Genomic DNA, 15,900 nt, shown 5'->3' with positions numbered 1-15,900 from the left:
CAGTCCTGGATTTTCTGTTGCCTCTGCTTGCTGGGGCGATGAAAGTTCTTAAACTCCACTTCAGAGGTTGGAAATTCTTTCCCCTCCCCCACCTCGTTAGTGACAAGGTCTCTGATCTCCCGCCGCCACTACAACAGCCTCTCCCATCCCGAGGGGAACAGCTGGGAGTTCTTCCCTGGATCTCTCGCGAAAGTCGGTTTCCGCTGGGGATGGATCTCAGGTAGGCGCGGGCGCGGCCTGGGGAAAAACAGTTGCGGAGCTTCAGAAGCGGAAAATCCAAGCAGCTGTGAGGCGATCCGGCCCCGCCTCCTTCCTCGTGGGGCCTGAATTTCTTCCAGATAAGTTTCCTAATGGAAAATTTCTAACAGGTGGGGTAAGCGGCGGCTTGCTTGCACGCGCCGCGGGACAGCCTGCGGGTAGGGACGCCCTGAGAGTTCCAGACCGCAGTGCGTCCGATCGCTCTCCCCGCCGCCTTTTCCCAGCCCCCAGCCTCCTTTCATTCCCGACTCTGCAAGCTCTTTCGGGGCCAGTGGGTGAACCGCCATTTCTGACGTTGCCTCGGACTCGGGGTCGTGTGCTGCATCTGTACCTCCCCACTGGGGCCCGCGAGGCTGGTCCGGGCCTTCTGAGCTGGGCCTTCGGCGTTAGGCCCAATGCCCAGACCCGGAATTTCTTCTCCCCGCGCCAGAAGAGAGAGACGTAGGAGGTGTCCCAACCTGCTGTCACCACCTCTGCTCTGAGGACTCCAGTGAGCACCTGCCCAGTACTTTTCCATTCCAACAGAGCGTGCAGCTTACTAAGTGTCCCACATATGGCCTGTGGGTATTCTCTCTAAGAGTCCTTTTCCGAGGGTCCCAGGCTCCCCCTGAGGCAGGGAGAGCTCCGGGACGGCTCCACCAAGGGCTGGGGTTCTTCCTTCCCGATTCCACTGAGGCATCACTGATCACCGTCCTTCCTACCTGGGAAGCCTCGAGGTGCGGTGCCCGAGTACTTTTGGTACTTTGCGTGGTGCTGTCAGGGACCCCAGACCCACAGCTGCGTGTGCGTGTGTGTGTGCGTGCGCGCGTGTACGGGGAAAGGATGTGCTTGGGCAGCTGCCGAGCGGGCGTTGGGCCTGGAGGTTATCTCACCCCCACGTATCTTCCATTCTTCAAACACGGCCTGGCGCTACCTCCCCCAGCGCACGCTTGGAACCCGTCTTGAGGACGGGTGAACAGAGGCTGCGCCTGGGAAGACAAGTGCGCTTTCCCGTAAAATCCGGGAAATTTGCCTTCAGGAAAGTTTCCGTTCCTCTTGTCAGGTTTCTCCCACTTCCACTTAGCCATGTTTCTGCGATCTGAGTAATCCCTTTCAAGCCCGCGAGGAATTCTCCGCGGTCCATAATTGAGGGTCGGAAGTCGTGGGGGTGAGAAACGCGTTAAATCCTCCCGAAGACCAGGAGGTGCCAGAGCAGGCTCAGGGGGCCGCCTGCGGAAGCTGCGGCGGAGGGCCGGGTCAGTAGCCTCTAACCTCTTGGAGCCCCTTCTCCCAGAGGCCCCGAGCCGGCAGCTGTCAGCGCAGCCTCGGTCCTGGGCGCCGAGGTGGGCCTTACTCCTCCGGCTTGAGCATTGCAGACCCACGCTGCTCGCGCACGGCCCTCTGCTCAAGCCGCTGCAACAGGAAAGCCCTCCTGGATCCGAAACCCCAAAGGAAATTATGTTCCTCTGTGCGCCCGGCTCGCGTGGCATCGCGGTTTCGGAGCACTTCGCCTGCGAGCAAGCTCTGGCCACGATTTGGGCTTCGCAAGGGGCTAGGGACAGGCGAGGGGCGAGCCGGGTTTTACGCACACCTTCCATCCCCTGGAGGGAGCCTGCGCCGCTTCGAACGCCTTCGAGTTTTGACCTTCAAAGGGGTCCCGGGAAAAGGTCCGGAGCGCCAGCTGCAGGCACGGTTGCCGAAAGCCAGGCCTTCCTGGTGAAGGGAAGGAAAGGGGGTACTCAGTCGCTGTCCGACAGCGAGTTTTCGGAGCAGCAGGCTTTTGATCCTGGGCCTATGGCGAGAGCGGTGACATCGGGCACCCAAATCTCTGCTCCCGCAGCCAGGTGTCCTCCCGGCCCGTCCTGACCTCCCGGTCACTCACCACACTGCCCCACAGCTCTGCACCCTGCGGCACAAGGCCGAGAGTCCCACATAATGTTGACGCCAAGGAAAGAACTGCCCTGCATCCTCTGCGCCTGTCTCGGGACTGGGGCGCCTGGGAAGCTGGACTCCTGGAAGAGGTGGGGTTATGAGACTGCCGTGGCAGGGGTGCGCAGAGGACTCCGGGCCGCACACCATTTCCAGGCTGCAGGAGCGGGACAGGAGAGGACAGAGGCGGGACAAAAGGACTCTTTAGGTCCAAAGTGAACCTGAAGGAGAGCTCCGGAATGCCCGGTGGCCGCGTCTTCAATGGTGCCTTCTTTCTCTAATTGCCTTCTGCCGCATCACCATGCGCCCCACCTGCGCCCACCTTGTGACCTGGCTCAGAGACCTTCGCCCTTAAGTGCCCACCCAGCGGCGATCCCCCAAAATTCCGACTGCTCTGGATCCGGCTGAGCGGCCGCCCGGGCAGTTGGGCCCCTTTTGCTCCGGCGCCCTGGGAGAGGCCTCACCGCTAGGCTGGGCTCCCCGGCCCCTCCCTTTCCCTGGCCTGCGCGCTCCTGCGGCCTTCCGCTTGTCCTGAGAATGCGACTATCTCTTTTCCCTTAGTGTTTCGAGGACAGAAAGGGCAGAGGGGTCACTTCGGAGCCACTCATTTCGTTTTCTTGTGTGAAATGGGGTGGAGGGGGACTCCTGGCTTTCCCCCTTTCCGCTCTTGGACCTGCGACGCGAGGAGGGCTCGGTGCTCCACCGCAGGGCGCCTAGCCGGCGAATGGCGCCGCCTCCTCTCGGCCGCGCCTGCTGGTGACCTGCCCAAGAGCCACAGGGGACGCCTTGGCACCCCTCGTTCCCTCACCCTCCCCGACGCCCATCCTAGCTCCGGGGTCCGGCGACCCGCACTCAGGAGCAGGTCCCCGCGGCGCACCGTGTGCACTCACCGCAACTTCCCCGAGCCCGGGGGCGCGCGGGTCTGTCCCGGGAGAATCCCTGGAGGCAGCGATGCGGAGGCGCGCCTGTAACTCCAGGGCCGCGGCGGGGTCGGAGGCGAGATTCCGCCGCCCCCGCCCCCGCCGCGGTCCCTCCCCCCCCAACCGCCCCCCCTCCCGGACCCCGGCGGCCAGTGCTCCGCCCGAAGGCGGGTCCGCCATAAACAAACGCAGCTCGGCCGCACGTGGACCGGGTAACAGCTGCGCCTCGCCACAGATCGAGGGCTCCGGCCGCCGCGTCTCCAGGCACAGGGAGCCGCCAGAAAGGGCAGGAGAGCGCGCCCGGGCCCGGGCCAGGCCCCAGCCGCCTGCGGCCCGCTCCCCTCCGCTCGCCTCCCGCTCCATGGCTCCGCGGCCGCCGCCGCCCTTGCAGCCCTCCGGTCCGGAGGGGCCTCGCCGCAGCCGCAGCCGGTGCGAACACTCGGAGAAGGAGTAAGCTGAGCCTCCGCCTCCGCGCCCGCAGCCCCCATATCCCCAGGAAGGCTGAGGCAGGAGGGAGGAAGCAAACGCCAGAAGGAGGGAGCAGGAACGGGGATCCGGGTGCGGCGGGACTGTCCGGCCCGGAGGAGGCTGCGCCCCGGTCTGCGGGCGGAGAGCGGGGCGGCGCCGCCGGGTTGCTCGGAGCTCAGGCCCGGCAGCTGCGGGGAGGCGTCTCAGAGCCGCGGGAGGCCCAGCGCACCTGCCTGCGCCCGGCTGCGCGGACTCACCTGGCTCCCGGCGCCCCCTTCCCCATCCCACCGCCAGAGCGGGGCTCCGCGGGCCTGGAGCACGGCCGGGTTTAATATGCCCGGAGCCGAGACGCGATGAAGGAGAAGTCCAAGAATGCGGCCAAGACCAGGAGGGAGAAGGAAAATGGCGAGTTTTACGAGCTGGCCAAGCTGCTCCCGTTGCCGTCGGCCATCACTTCGCAGCTGGACAAAGCGTCCATCATCCGCCTCACCACCAGCTACCTGAAGATGCGCGCCGTCTTCCCCGAAGGTGAGGCCGCAGGTGGGCGGCGGGGGACGCTGGGGAGCCCGGCGGCCTCGGCCCAGGCGGGAAGCGCAGGCCGGTTCTCCCGGAGGGGCTGCGGCGGCCTGGCGTCCAGAGCTGGAGCGTCTGAGGGAGGTTGCGCGAGGGTCTTCGGCTTCGGTGCTGGCTTGGGTAGAAGGGCCAGGGCCGAGGCGGCCGAGGCCACCGACCCCTCTCCTGAGCCGGGTGGGAGCGAATTACGAATTGTTCTAGGGGCAAGCGGTCCCCGAGCCCGCGCGGCGCGCGAGTTCTTTCTGGTTTTGTTCTTTCTGCCTTTCCTCCTTTCTCCGCCAAGGCATTCGGGTTTGGTTTGTTTTTCTCTCTCTCTCTCTTTCTCTTTATTTACTTTTTCTTTCTTTATGATTTTCTTTCTTCCTCTTCCTTTCATTCTCTCTCTCTCCTCCCTCCCTTCCTTTGCCAGTGCACTGGTTTGTTTGCCTTCCTTTTCTTTGGAAGTTCGCCCTGGTTTTGTTCTGCTTGATTGCTTTTCCCTATTCCTTCCTTGCTTTCTCCCTCTTTCCTTCCTTCTTTCTTTCTACAATTCCCTTTATATTTTCTTCATTCCCCCCTCTCTTTTCTCTTCCTGGAGGAGGTGAAGGAGGGTCTGCTCCACGCGCTGGGAGTCGGCGGGGATCATAGTGAGGCCCAGGCACAGCGGGCTGAGGCGCAGAGCCAGCGTTTGTGCGGAGCCCGAGCCTCGCGTGAGACTGGGGCGCGGGAGGTCAGGGCGGGAGAGAACCCCGGTTGGTGAGCTGAGATCCGGCTGAAAGCGAGGGGGCCGATTAATTCAAATATGGCAGACGGAGCTGAGCGCTGCCGTTCTTTTTAGGATTGAAAATGTGCCACAGTGGGCCAGGGGTGTGGGACATGCGGTTTCGAAGACTCGGAACAGAAAGAAACGGTGGTGCGCTGGGTGGGCCGTCCCGCGGTCCACGCTGGCTGCCGCTGGTGGCGGTGGCCGCCCGGCCAGGGACCTCCAAGCAGCAGGTCTCAGGAAGGCCTGGTCACCACAGCGTTCGTTTTTGGTGTCCCGGGGGTTCCGGGCCGAGCGTTTTCCAGCGTCTCTGCCTCCAGCAGCGGGGTCGCTGCGGCCTGGCCAGAAGGATTTTACTCTACTGGGAGGCGCGCTGCCCTGGGGGTCTGATGCGACCTCTGGGTCCAGGAGCTGGGAGTGGTGCGCCGGCCTCTGGAGCCTGGGGAACCAGCGCCGGGGTAGGGAGACAACTTCAGCCGCAGGGCACCGGACGGTCGTGGCAGAACAGGCGACAGGTGTCCCTAGGCCGCAGGACGCCTTCAGAGCGCCATCCCTGCCGGGCGCTCTACTAGAAATCGGAAAGTTCGACCCTTTGCGTTCGGCGCTGCCAAGCCCGTTATTTTTTGCTGGCCGCTGGGTCTGGAGCTGCGCTTCTCAACGCCTCCCTGGTGGGGCGCAGAGGGCCGGTCTGCAAGTGCGGCCTCCAGCCCCGCAGCGCGCCGGCCCGGGAGCCAGGTGCCGGAGGACCGGGGCGCACTGGGCGGTGGAGGGGGCTGGAAGTGGACCCTTGGCCTCTCGGGAGCCCGGCGCAGGTTCCTCCCTTTCCTACTCAGAATGAGGCAAAGACGCCCCTGTCCCAGCCCCTCCCGCTGAGAGCTGTTGCCCAAGGTGGTCGCTACTGGTCTGCTCAAGGGTGACCCCTTGGCAGAGAAGTAGGGAAGATTCCAGTCCGGCAGAAGTTTCGGGGGAAATTAAAAGAGCATTCGGTTTTATGAGTCTCCTTCCCACCGGGGGAGGAACGCTGGTAACTGGTTTGCTGGGATTAGCCGCTTCTTAACCGCATGCAACAAAGCAGGTGTGGAATCTCAAGGCTCCAGGCTTCTTTACTGCCCTCTGCCCCCTTTGGAAATTAAAAAAAAAAAAAAAAAAAAAAAAAAAAAAAAAAAAAAAAGCTTCGAAGAAACAATCCAAAGATTGATTAAATGACTTGTGGTCAATGATTTCGATTAAACCAGAAATGAGTAAGGGAGGGCTGAGAAAAGGTCTGCTCAAAGCTGTTCGGTGTTTGAGGGGTTTCCCGGAGAGCCTGTTAAAAGCTGCGAAGTGGTGGGTGTACGGCTCAGCCACCTTTAAACCGGGTCTATGCGTTCTGGCTCTGGAAAGCAAGTCTCCAGGCATTTGGGCTCAGAATTGCTGGGCCCTGAGTGTGTGTGTGTGTGTGGGGGGCTGGTCCTTCTGGGGTTCAGGCCTTGAGCAACTTGCCCTGGTGGCAGGTTTGGGAGCAGTTGAGGGGCCTCCTGTGTGTCTTGGGGGGGGGGGGTAGCCCTGGAAGCTGGCACTCTGGAAGGAGCTGTTTGGCCCTAGAATTTTGGAAAAGGCCCCGAACCTGTAGGGTGCTCCTCCGGAAGGGAAGGGAGCAATGCCCTCGTTCCTCCCCACTCCATTCCTGCAATGCCTGGGGTAGGAGCAGACCTGGAGGGGCTGGACACGCATCCTTGGAATTCCTGAGGACCGCTCTGGGGTCTGAGTCCTGCAGCGCTGGGTGGCAACTCCGTTGGGTCACGTCAGTCTGGGGCTGACGAGTAGGGAAGCTGGGAGCTTGGAGCAGAGGAAGAAGATGCATTTAGAAAGACCTCCATTATGCGAACTGGAATCCATTTATGCAAACTGGTCACCCTTCCAGTAGCTCCAAAAAGTGGCAATGGAATGGCATCTTGATCGATTTAACCTCTTCTCGGGGAATCTGGTTTGTTTCTACCAGGGCGGATATGGCTGCGGGGCTGGCATGGGGTCTTGTCTGAGCTGCCAGGGTCAGGGTGGTGGCCCTAGGAATGTTTAGGGCGGGGGTGGTCCTGGGCTGTGGCAAGGGCTCCCAGATCACCTCGGGCTCTCAATTGCAAGGTGAAAAAGACCCATGAGGCATTAATCTGGCAAGAGCGGTCTTGCCTGAGAGCAAGCAGATTGCTGGGGTAAAGAATCTAGAGACTCACTTAGGACTCTGGAAGAAAAATATATATATATAGCATAGTCCTAAGGAACTGCAAGAATCACCAGATTAACCCTTCATGCCTGGGGAGATTGAGATCAGACAGGACACGGCCTTTTCCTAAGGCTCCATAGGAAGGGCAATAATAGGCCAGTTGCAGCCACCAGAGTCCTGTGTGGCCTGTTCTGACCCCACTGCACACAGGAGGCTGCCAGCCTCTGCCCCTTTGACTCAGCTCTCCTCAGGTGGCAAGACAGAAGAGCTCAGAGGGGTTTCTGTGTGCCAAGGCAGAGGGAGGCCACCAGAGCCAAGATAAGCACCCAATTCAATAACCAGTTTGAGGGCTTGGTGGGGGGGGGGTCCTTTCAACGTTTCTAGCTAGGTTTGAGGCCCCACTGTCATGCTGTGCTGCTCGGTCTTGGTATCCTTGTCTGCAAAATGGGCCCATTAGCAATGCACAAGGTTGCTGTGATGAAGGGTGAGGTCGCACGGGCAGAACTGTGCCCCAAGGGGGGAATCCTAAGTGTTGTTCCTATGCTACTCACCCCTCCCTGTGAGCTCCCAATCTTCCTTGGGTTAAAGGAGTCTTGAATGGCAGAGCTGGGAGACTCACTGCCTGGACTTTGAAGACCCCCACTTTCTGGGTGGCCGCCTTTTCTCCCCTTCAACAGTGAACTAGTAAATGGGAAGTAGATAGGATGGGGAAGAGGACAGGAGAGTAAGGCTGGCTTTGGACATGGGCTCGAAACTTGGTCAGCTGGCCCTCCTGCAAAGTGTGGCCTTCCCTTCTGGAGAGAGGGGCTTTGGAAACTGGGAAAGCTCTGGGGCAGGTGAGTGAGCTCCAGTTGCTCCCTGGCTGTAGCTGCTCTGACCACAGGCAGCAGAACGCAGGGCAGCCTCTGCTTCTTGGAGGTAGGAAGGAGCATCTCCAGCACCAGACTCAACAGTGCCACTACCAACCTGGCACAACCAACTGGTCCCAGGACCCAGCGCAGTAGTGAAGTTGGAAACCAAGGTTGAGTCTCCCCATCTCCCTTCCCCCAACCGGAAAGACCCAAGATGTGTGCAGGTGAAAGAGGGAGAAGGAATTGCTTCCCCAGAAACTACCATTTGCCCACAAAAGAAGAGTTGGGGTTCAAGGTCTGAACTCTTCCAGTGACCAGGAGCCTTTGGGTTTAAGTTCAGCTGCAGCCACCCCATCACCACTTCCACCTGAGCATGCCGGGCAAAGTCAGATTGTCTTAGGAATTGTTTCCCAGATTGAAACAACTTGATTTGGAGAGTTGGGTGAAGAGAAACTCACCCTATAGACGTCAGGGCATCATAGGTGTGAGGCCGCTGTCTACCGCCGCTGGAACAAAAAAATGCAGATTTATTAAAGGAACAATGTAGATTTTTACAAACTTTTCCCCGTCTCTGCTTTGAAGCCTGCCGGGCTGCAACCGGAGATCTGAGAGGGAAAGCCTGCTGGCGCACAGGGGACAATCCGGGAAGCGGTAAAGCGGACACCAGGGCACAGGGCCTATGCTTTCGTTGGAGGCGAGGAACTGGAGCGCGCGCTGCAGAGTCAGCGCGGGGGCTGGAGGAGGACCCGAATCCCTGGCCCCCGGGGCGGAAAGGAAGCCTCCCGGCTGCTGTGGGTGCCGAGCTTCTCGGAACTTCTCGAAGCCAGCGGCTGCTGGAGCCGCTTCTCCGGGTCTAGGCTCCGGCAGTGGGGGTGCGGGCCTTCGGTCTGCCCTCAGAGCAAGTAGGACACCTGCGGGCGACAAGCCTGGCCAGGCCAGGAGCCTCCTTCCTTGCCCCTCTCCGTGGGCCGCGGGAGGCCTGCTGGGGTGTCCCCACGACCACCCCTTCTCACCCTATCCCCAGTTTGTAAAAGGGCTCAAGGGCGGGCTTTTCAGGGACCTGGGAGAGAACAGGAAGGCCCCACGGCTGGAGAAGGATTGAAGCGCGCAGAGGCGCCCGGCGTCGCGACAATTTACTGGGGTCCTTGGGTGGGGAAAGGTGGCTTAGAGTCTCAAGCTGTAGGCTGTCCTAGAGCAGCGAGACGAGGACCCGGCCCCAAACTCCCTCCTTATACCCTGGCCCAGGTTCCAGGCGCTCGGTGTCCTGGGGAAGCCCCTTGAGACTACTGCCCCTGCACGGGGGTCCTGCTGCAGCTTCTGGGTGGTAGACGCCCCCAGGTCGTGAGGGACCTGTAGAGGCTGCCAGTGCGGAAAGCGCCAGGATCCGAGTGTGCTGCCTGGAGCAGGGAGAGAAAGAGGCAGCCAGTCCTTACCCTCCTCTCCTGCCAGCACGTATCCTTCTCGACTTCGGAGTGGTTTGCAATCCGAAAGTGTGACCCAGCGTCCTCAGAGGGCTGCCGAGGCGCCACAGGTCAGCTCCCCAGAGACTCCCCTTTCCCTTCCCCCCCAGCTTCCTCTGGAGGGGGTGATAATTGGGGGAGGAGAGGCTGTTGGCAGGGAGGGGGTGGGAAGGCCAGAGCGGGCTGCACCGAGTGTGGCAAACACCGGGGCCTCGGGCTGGGCCGAGTCATTTAATTCCACAAAATCCCATTTTAGAGGCGAGAAATAGAGGTTAGAGGCCGGGCTCTTCTGGAGATCAGACCCCAAAGATGGGCCCAGCTGGTGTCTTAAACCCGGGAGGGGGAGTCGGGAGGAGGTGAGACCCCTGCACCCAGGTGGGGGCTCCCAAACTGTTCCAGATTTTCCACACTCTCAGCTGTGATTTTCCGTGGAGCGCTGGGAGTAGGGCAGGCACTTTCTTGTAGTTAACCGCATTTGATATTCACAAGAACCCTGTGAGGAGTCTTTGTCACTGTTTCTAGATGCCTGAGATTGCCAGGGGGGCAGTGAGAGAATGGCCTTCTAACCTGGTGTTCCTACCGAAGTCCACGCGGGTCGGGTCTCCGCAGCTGGACCCACGGTCCCAGCCACCACCCAGTGAGGGCGTGAGGCTGGTTCTACCTCCTTTACAGGTCTCCTTTAGGTCCCTCAGGAAGAGGGGGGCACCTCACAGCGAAGGCCCTGTCTCCCCCTCACTCCCAAATACTCTTCTTGGTGTGGTGCTGTTCGTGGTCTGTGACCTGAATCTGGAGGTACCCCCAGGGCCAGCTCCCGGAGAGGAAAGATTGCTTGGAGGCAGGGTCCGTCTGTGGTGTGAGGAACAGCAGGCAGGGTGTGGGTACCCACAGGCACACTCTCACAGGTGCTGGGGGGAAGGGGGGAGGGAGGCGCTGGCTCCCTTTCTCTCCATTTCTCCCTGGGGTTCCCAGAAACCTGGTCATCCCTGACTTCCAATAGCACAGAGTCCCCACAGGTCCTGCAGTGCTCTGCAGGGGTGCAGGGAGTCTCCATTACCACACCCCTCTCCCCACCCCTCTCCCACTCTGGCAGGAAGCTACAGGCTGGGTTGGGGACCCCTGGCTGCTCCAGGAGAGCAGTGAGTGCTGGGAGCTGCTAACCCCGAGGTGCCTAGCCCAGACTCTTCCCACCCCCTATTTTTGAAATAAAGTCTTTGGTTAGGTCCAGATAAGGGCCACGTGCTCAGCACCTCACTTTTGTGAGAGCGTCTATCGCTTTACATACCAAGACAACTTTCTTTCGTTACAAATCTTTATTTAGTCTCTGCATTCAGCCCAAAGTAGATTTTTATGGGCCGAGTGAAAAAACTTCGTCCGCATCAGTTTCTAATGGAAGAGTTGGCAGCGCCAACGCACGAGGGTGGGGTGGCCTAGACACGGGGGTTCTTGGGAGGAACATCTAGCGCCAGGCCACCTCCACCAGGTCAGAAAGGGACGTTTGCACCAAATCTCCACCGGCAAAGCAGAGGCTTTGGGGAATACAGAAAAACTGTAATGGTAGAACAGAACAAGTTCTCTTGAAGTGTGCGGGAATTTGAATTATGCAGAAAATTGTCTGCTGTTCCCACATTTGCATGTAGAATCAGGGTCTTCGACAAGGCTTTCGGGCATCACCAGCAGCAGGGTCTGGTCTGGGGTTCACTTCCCTAGGTGCAGATTTCTCCCCAAGTCTTCCCGACACGGGCTTTGCAAGAAGCCAGGGCCCAGACACCACTCTCACCTTCATCACCGCACAGGCGAGGGTGGCTCCAGGACACTGCCCAACCCCAGGAATGACCCAGCAGCAAAGAAAAGGACAGTCAGCAGGGTGCATTTGTCCATTTTTAGAAATCAGAATTCCTAGGTCCTTAGTAAAGTCTTACTTAACCAAACCTCAGAGCCTTTAAATTTTGGTTCTTGCCGTTGCTGGTTAAACGATTGTAAATGCTGCCGCCACCAGGCCGTCAGCCTGGGTGTCTGGGTGTCGGGAGAGGACGGGCCTGCTGGTAAGAGCACAGGGAGAGCCACTATGATCATGGTGATGATGCGGGTGAGCCCGATTCCCGAGGTTAAAAAGCCACCTCTGCCCCCGTGGTGGAGGCTGGGGACCCTAAATAATGAGCTGCGATTGTATTCCCGGGACCGAGTTTGTGAAATTAGCCACCTCGTCAGCCAGGATAAGCCCCTAAGTCCTTGAGCCCAGGAGGAGAAATTAAAAGTCGTCTCTTTTTTAGCCGCGGAATAGTTTTGGGGTTTTTTTGTTCGTTTGCTTAAGTTTTTTGTTGTTGTTGTTGTTGTTTTGTTTGTTTGTTTTGTTTTGTTTTTTAAGTGTTTAGTTGCCAAACAGGAAAGGTTTTGTGACGCCTTCCCGCTGCCCTGGGTGGAGGTGTCCCTTGGCGCTCCTGGAGACCAAGACCGCTGAGAGACCCGGGGTGTCTGGGGTGACTGCACGGAGACTCCCGGGGAACCCACTTGGGGCCACCTGCTTGAAAGGGCTTTGCGGGCCCCGGGAACGGTCTGCAGGATCTCCACGGCTGGTCAGGTTTCCCGTCCCTCCTATCCTGCGCTGCCGGAGGTCCTGCCGTTGGTTTGGTGCTCGAGGCACTGCACGCAGGCAGGAAGCAGCGGGCTGGTGCTAGGCCTGGCCTGCAGGGTTGGGGCAGGGGACGAGCCAGCAGCCCCGAGCTTACTCCGCAGGGGTCCCAGCGTGGGGTTTGGGGGTTGGGCGCTAGGTTCGTAGGCTCGGAGGCGGCGGACGTGTTGTCCTCCTCGGGGGGTTGGGGTGCAGGCGCTCATTGGAGGGTCTGCCGCCAGGCTCCCAGCGGAGAGATTGCGGGGAGCGGTCGGGGGTTGTTCCAGCCCACGCTAAGCGCCACTTGGCCCCCCGGCTTTCCTGCTTCCTCGGAGTGTGCAGGGGAAGCCTGGGGTCTCTCGAGGTGCTCCGGCCGAGGGTGCAGCAGGAGGAGAGTTCTGGCGGGCAGGGCCCTAGTTCCCCTGGTTCTCAACACTCGTTGGCAGCCTTTGGGGAGGTGGTGAGGAAGGGCAGGAGGCCTGCTGAGCGGAGGTGCGCGGGGTCCCTAATTATGGGACAACAGATCCTTTCCAGTTCGGCCTATGACCCATCCCTCTCCCACAGCCTGCAGATTGGAGTCTGCGCTTGGGAGACCCCGGGTATACCCCTCCCAGGCAGAAACTCTCGGATTGGAAGGCGGACGGCATGGTCCCCCTGTGAGAGCTGGGGTGCCCGAGGGGTAGCGTGTAAGGGGCTTTTTATAAGGCTAGAGCTGCCTCCTGGGCGGCGGGACTTTCTGTCTTAGCCTCTCTGCCTTTGGGAAAACAAGGAGTTGCTGGAGAGGCAAGGAAAGGAAGGAGGGAGGGAAGGAGGGTCCTTGGGGGGATATTTACGGGTCAAATCGATATCCCCATTTGGCCACGAGAATGGCGATTTCAAAGCAGATTAGATTACTTTGTGGCATTTCAAATAAAACGGCAATTTCAGGGCCATGAATACGTGGGCGACCCGCGGGAGCGGTGGGCCTGGCAACCTCGCAGAGGCGCCCGGGCTGCCGGCCACGGCGGGGATTTCTCCCTCGGCCTTTTCCTTTTTAACCGAGGGCAAAGGAACGACTGCGAGAGCACAGATGGCGGTTGCGGAACCTGGGAGGCGACTGGAGGACGCGGGGACTCGTGGGGAGGGCTGGCAGCGTGCAGGGGTTCCGAGCGACGGGCCTGGCGCCCAGGCATCGGGCTGGGCGTTGCAGTTTACTGATTTGCTTTCTTCCTTCCTCCAGGTTTAGGAGACGCGTGGGGACAGCCGAGTCGTACCGGGCCCCTGGACAGCGTCGCCAAGGAGCTGGGATCGCACTTGCTGCAGGTAGAGCTGCGGAGCCAGGAGAGGAGCGCAGCCGCCGCAGGCTCCCCTCCGACCCGCACCCCAGCATAACAGGCGCTCCTTCCCCGAGGAGCGCAGCGCAGATCCGGGGGCTGGGGATAGGGGTGGTCCCTACTGCGGAGGGACAGGGCTCCGGATGGACCCTTAGCATGTCGGTTGTGGCCTGTGGCCAACCCTACCCTAACCCTACATCTGTCCCCACACCCCGCGAAGGCCCCAGGCCACCTGAGACCTAGGCCAAAGGCGCCTCGCCTCCGGCGGGTTAAGTCCTTTCCAGTCTCACTTCCCTCGGCAGCTTCCACCCAGCTTGCTCTGTACCCCGGTGCTAGGGAGTGCTAGGGCCGGAGCAGCAGCAATGATCGCGCTGCCCTGAGCTCCAAAGTATTGGCCGTTTGCAGGGGGTGCCAGGACCGAGAGACAGCATCAATAATAGAATATTAAGAGGGCGCTCTCCAGAGCGTCCTGCAGGCCGCATTCAGTTCCAGACTTGGTTGTATCATCTGGCTTCCCCTCCCAGCCAGAGTGGGTTCTGTTTTTTGTTTGGTTTGTTTCGTTTTGGTTTTGTTTGTTTTTTGAGACAGAGTCTTGCTCTGTGGCCCAGGCTGGAGTGCAATGGCGTGATCTCGGTTCACTCCGACCTCCGCCTCCCAGGTTCAGGTGATTCTCCTGTGTCAGCCTTTTGAGTAGCTGGGATTACAGGCACCCACTGTCACAACTGGCTAGTTTTTGTATTTTTGTAGAAATAGGGTTTTACCATGTTGACCAGGCTGGTCTCAAACTCCTCACCTCTAGTGATCTGCCCACTTTGGCCTCCCAAAGTGCTGGGATTACAGGCTTGAGCCAACATCCCCTGACTGGGTTCTGTTTTTAACTCCATTTTTTTTTTTTTTTTTTTTTTTTTTTGAGACGGAGTTTCGCTCTTGTTGCCCAGGCTGGAGTGCAATGGCACGATCTCGGCTCACCGCAACCTCCGCCTCCTGGGTTCAGGCAATTCTTCTGCCTCAGCCTCCTGAGTAGCTGGGATTACAGGCACACGCCACCATGCCCAGCTAATTTTTAGTATTTTTAGTAGAGACGGAGTTTCACCGTGTTGACCAGGATGGTCTCGATCTCTTGACCTCGTGATCCACCCGCTTCGGCCTCCCAAAGTGCTGGGATTACAGGCTTGAGCCACCGCGCCCGGCCTTTAACTCCATTTTTTTCAGAGAAGGAAGTTCAGGCACAGAGAGTTTAAATAACATGTCTAAGGTCACACAGCAAGAGGTGGAGCGAGGTTAACCCATTGGCCTAGCTCTAGAGCCCAACTGGGTAGCCAGAACTTGGTGAGGCCATGAGACTCTTGCTTGGTTTGTGGCCAGGTGCTTAGCACCCTAGCCCAGGGCCATTCACTCTGCAGGAGCTGCACCCGTCCCTGACCTCAGCTTTTCCCTGGCAGCAGAGGGGCTTTGAGGGTCTCCCGGCTAGCTCTGAGCACAGCCCGCCACTTCCAGATGGGTGGTTGGCGCTGACTGGGGACAGATCCCAGTCTTTCAAATGCCCTTTACAGAGCCTCATCAACGACCCGATTCATTCCCCCTCTCCTGTCATTTGTCTCTGCCATCTAAAAATGCCTACCGAGAGCTGCTCTGCATTTCCGCCCTCTAGTTTATGTTTTACTTAAAAAAAAAAAAAAAAAAAAAAAATTGGCTGCAGGATGCTGTGACTTAGGTCAGCGAGTCAGCCGGAGCTCTGCGTTTCCAAAAAGCAGATCTTTTCATAACTCTCTTGCCCCAAATGCCCTAGTGTGGTTTATTTTTTAAAACGTATGCCTGGGGAAGAGAAGACCCGGGGAATATTTGAAACCCCAGTTTTTACAACATAAAGCACATGGTGTGGCCGCGCCGGGTAATGGCGCTCTGGGAGCCTGCCCAGGCAGCCTCTGCTCCCCCGCTTCACTCCCAGCGCCAGCCGAGTGCGTTGCATGTTTCATACTCCTACATATTATAAGTGACACTAATATCAGGGACAACTAAGTGCTGGGGAACTTCAGTGAGAACCTGGCTGGCAAAGTCAACACCTCCAGACTTCTCCAAGCTACATTTCTTAAATTAATTCCGGAGTGGTGTGTGGACGGGCATCTTTGCAGTTATACATGTAAGTGAATTAGGTCATTTGAAGCTATGAAGGCATACTAACGTTTTTCATTAAGAATATTATTTTTTTAGCTACTGCTGGCAACTGTTAGAATTTAATTATGATCTTTTTCCTCTTTTCCTCGTTATCCCAGATATGGCTGGTTGTGAGATACTTTTTCACTAAGTGTGTCTCCTTAATGCTTTTGGAGTTAAGCATGCCCAAAGCACCAAGACATTTATAACTTTAGAAATTGCTGTATAGTTTTTTTTATATTTTTGGAACACGGCAGGTTTAGTTGGGAAAATATTTTGCAGCTGAGTTAGAAGCTTGAAAGTTCGGCTTATAATCAAGATGCTGATTTTCACCCTCAGCATCGGGAAAGGTAATGATAGTTTAGTTGGCAAAGACTTTTTGCAGCAAACTGTGTTTGAGACAGCAGAATCTAAGGATATCTTTCAAGTTTCACTTATGCTACAT

General features: G+C 58.5%; 1 protein-coding gene across 2 annotated transcripts in view; it reads left to right on the top strand.

Moving 5' to 3' along the window:
• Positions 1-3,258: 3,258 nt before the first annotated feature.
• The window catches only part of SIM2 (SIM bHLH transcription factor 2), a 52,786-nt gene continuing 40,144 nt past the window's right edge, over positions 3,259-15,900 (top strand). Inside the window, exons 1-2 of one of the 2 annotated variants that reach the window (XM_039480518.2) lie at positions 3,259-4,082; positions 13,208-13,290. In XM_039480518.2, the coding sequence (XP_039336452.1) occupies positions 3,908-4,082; positions 13,208-13,290 (258 nt within the window). In that variant the 5' untranslated portion in view covers positions 3,259-3,907. The remainder of the gene's footprint in view (positions 4,083-13,207; positions 13,291-15,900) is intronic. The other variant, XM_039480517.2, reaches the window with a different exon arrangement.

Source organism: Saimiri boliviensis, chromosome 18, assembly GCF_048565385.1.
Source record: "Saimiri boliviensis isolate mSaiBol1 chromosome 18, mSaiBol1.pri, whole genome shotgun sequence".
Taxonomy (NCBI): domain Eukaryota; kingdom Metazoa; phylum Chordata; class Mammalia; order Primates; family Cebidae; genus Saimiri; species Saimiri boliviensis.
This window is presented reverse-complemented; position numbering and strand designations above follow the sequence as displayed.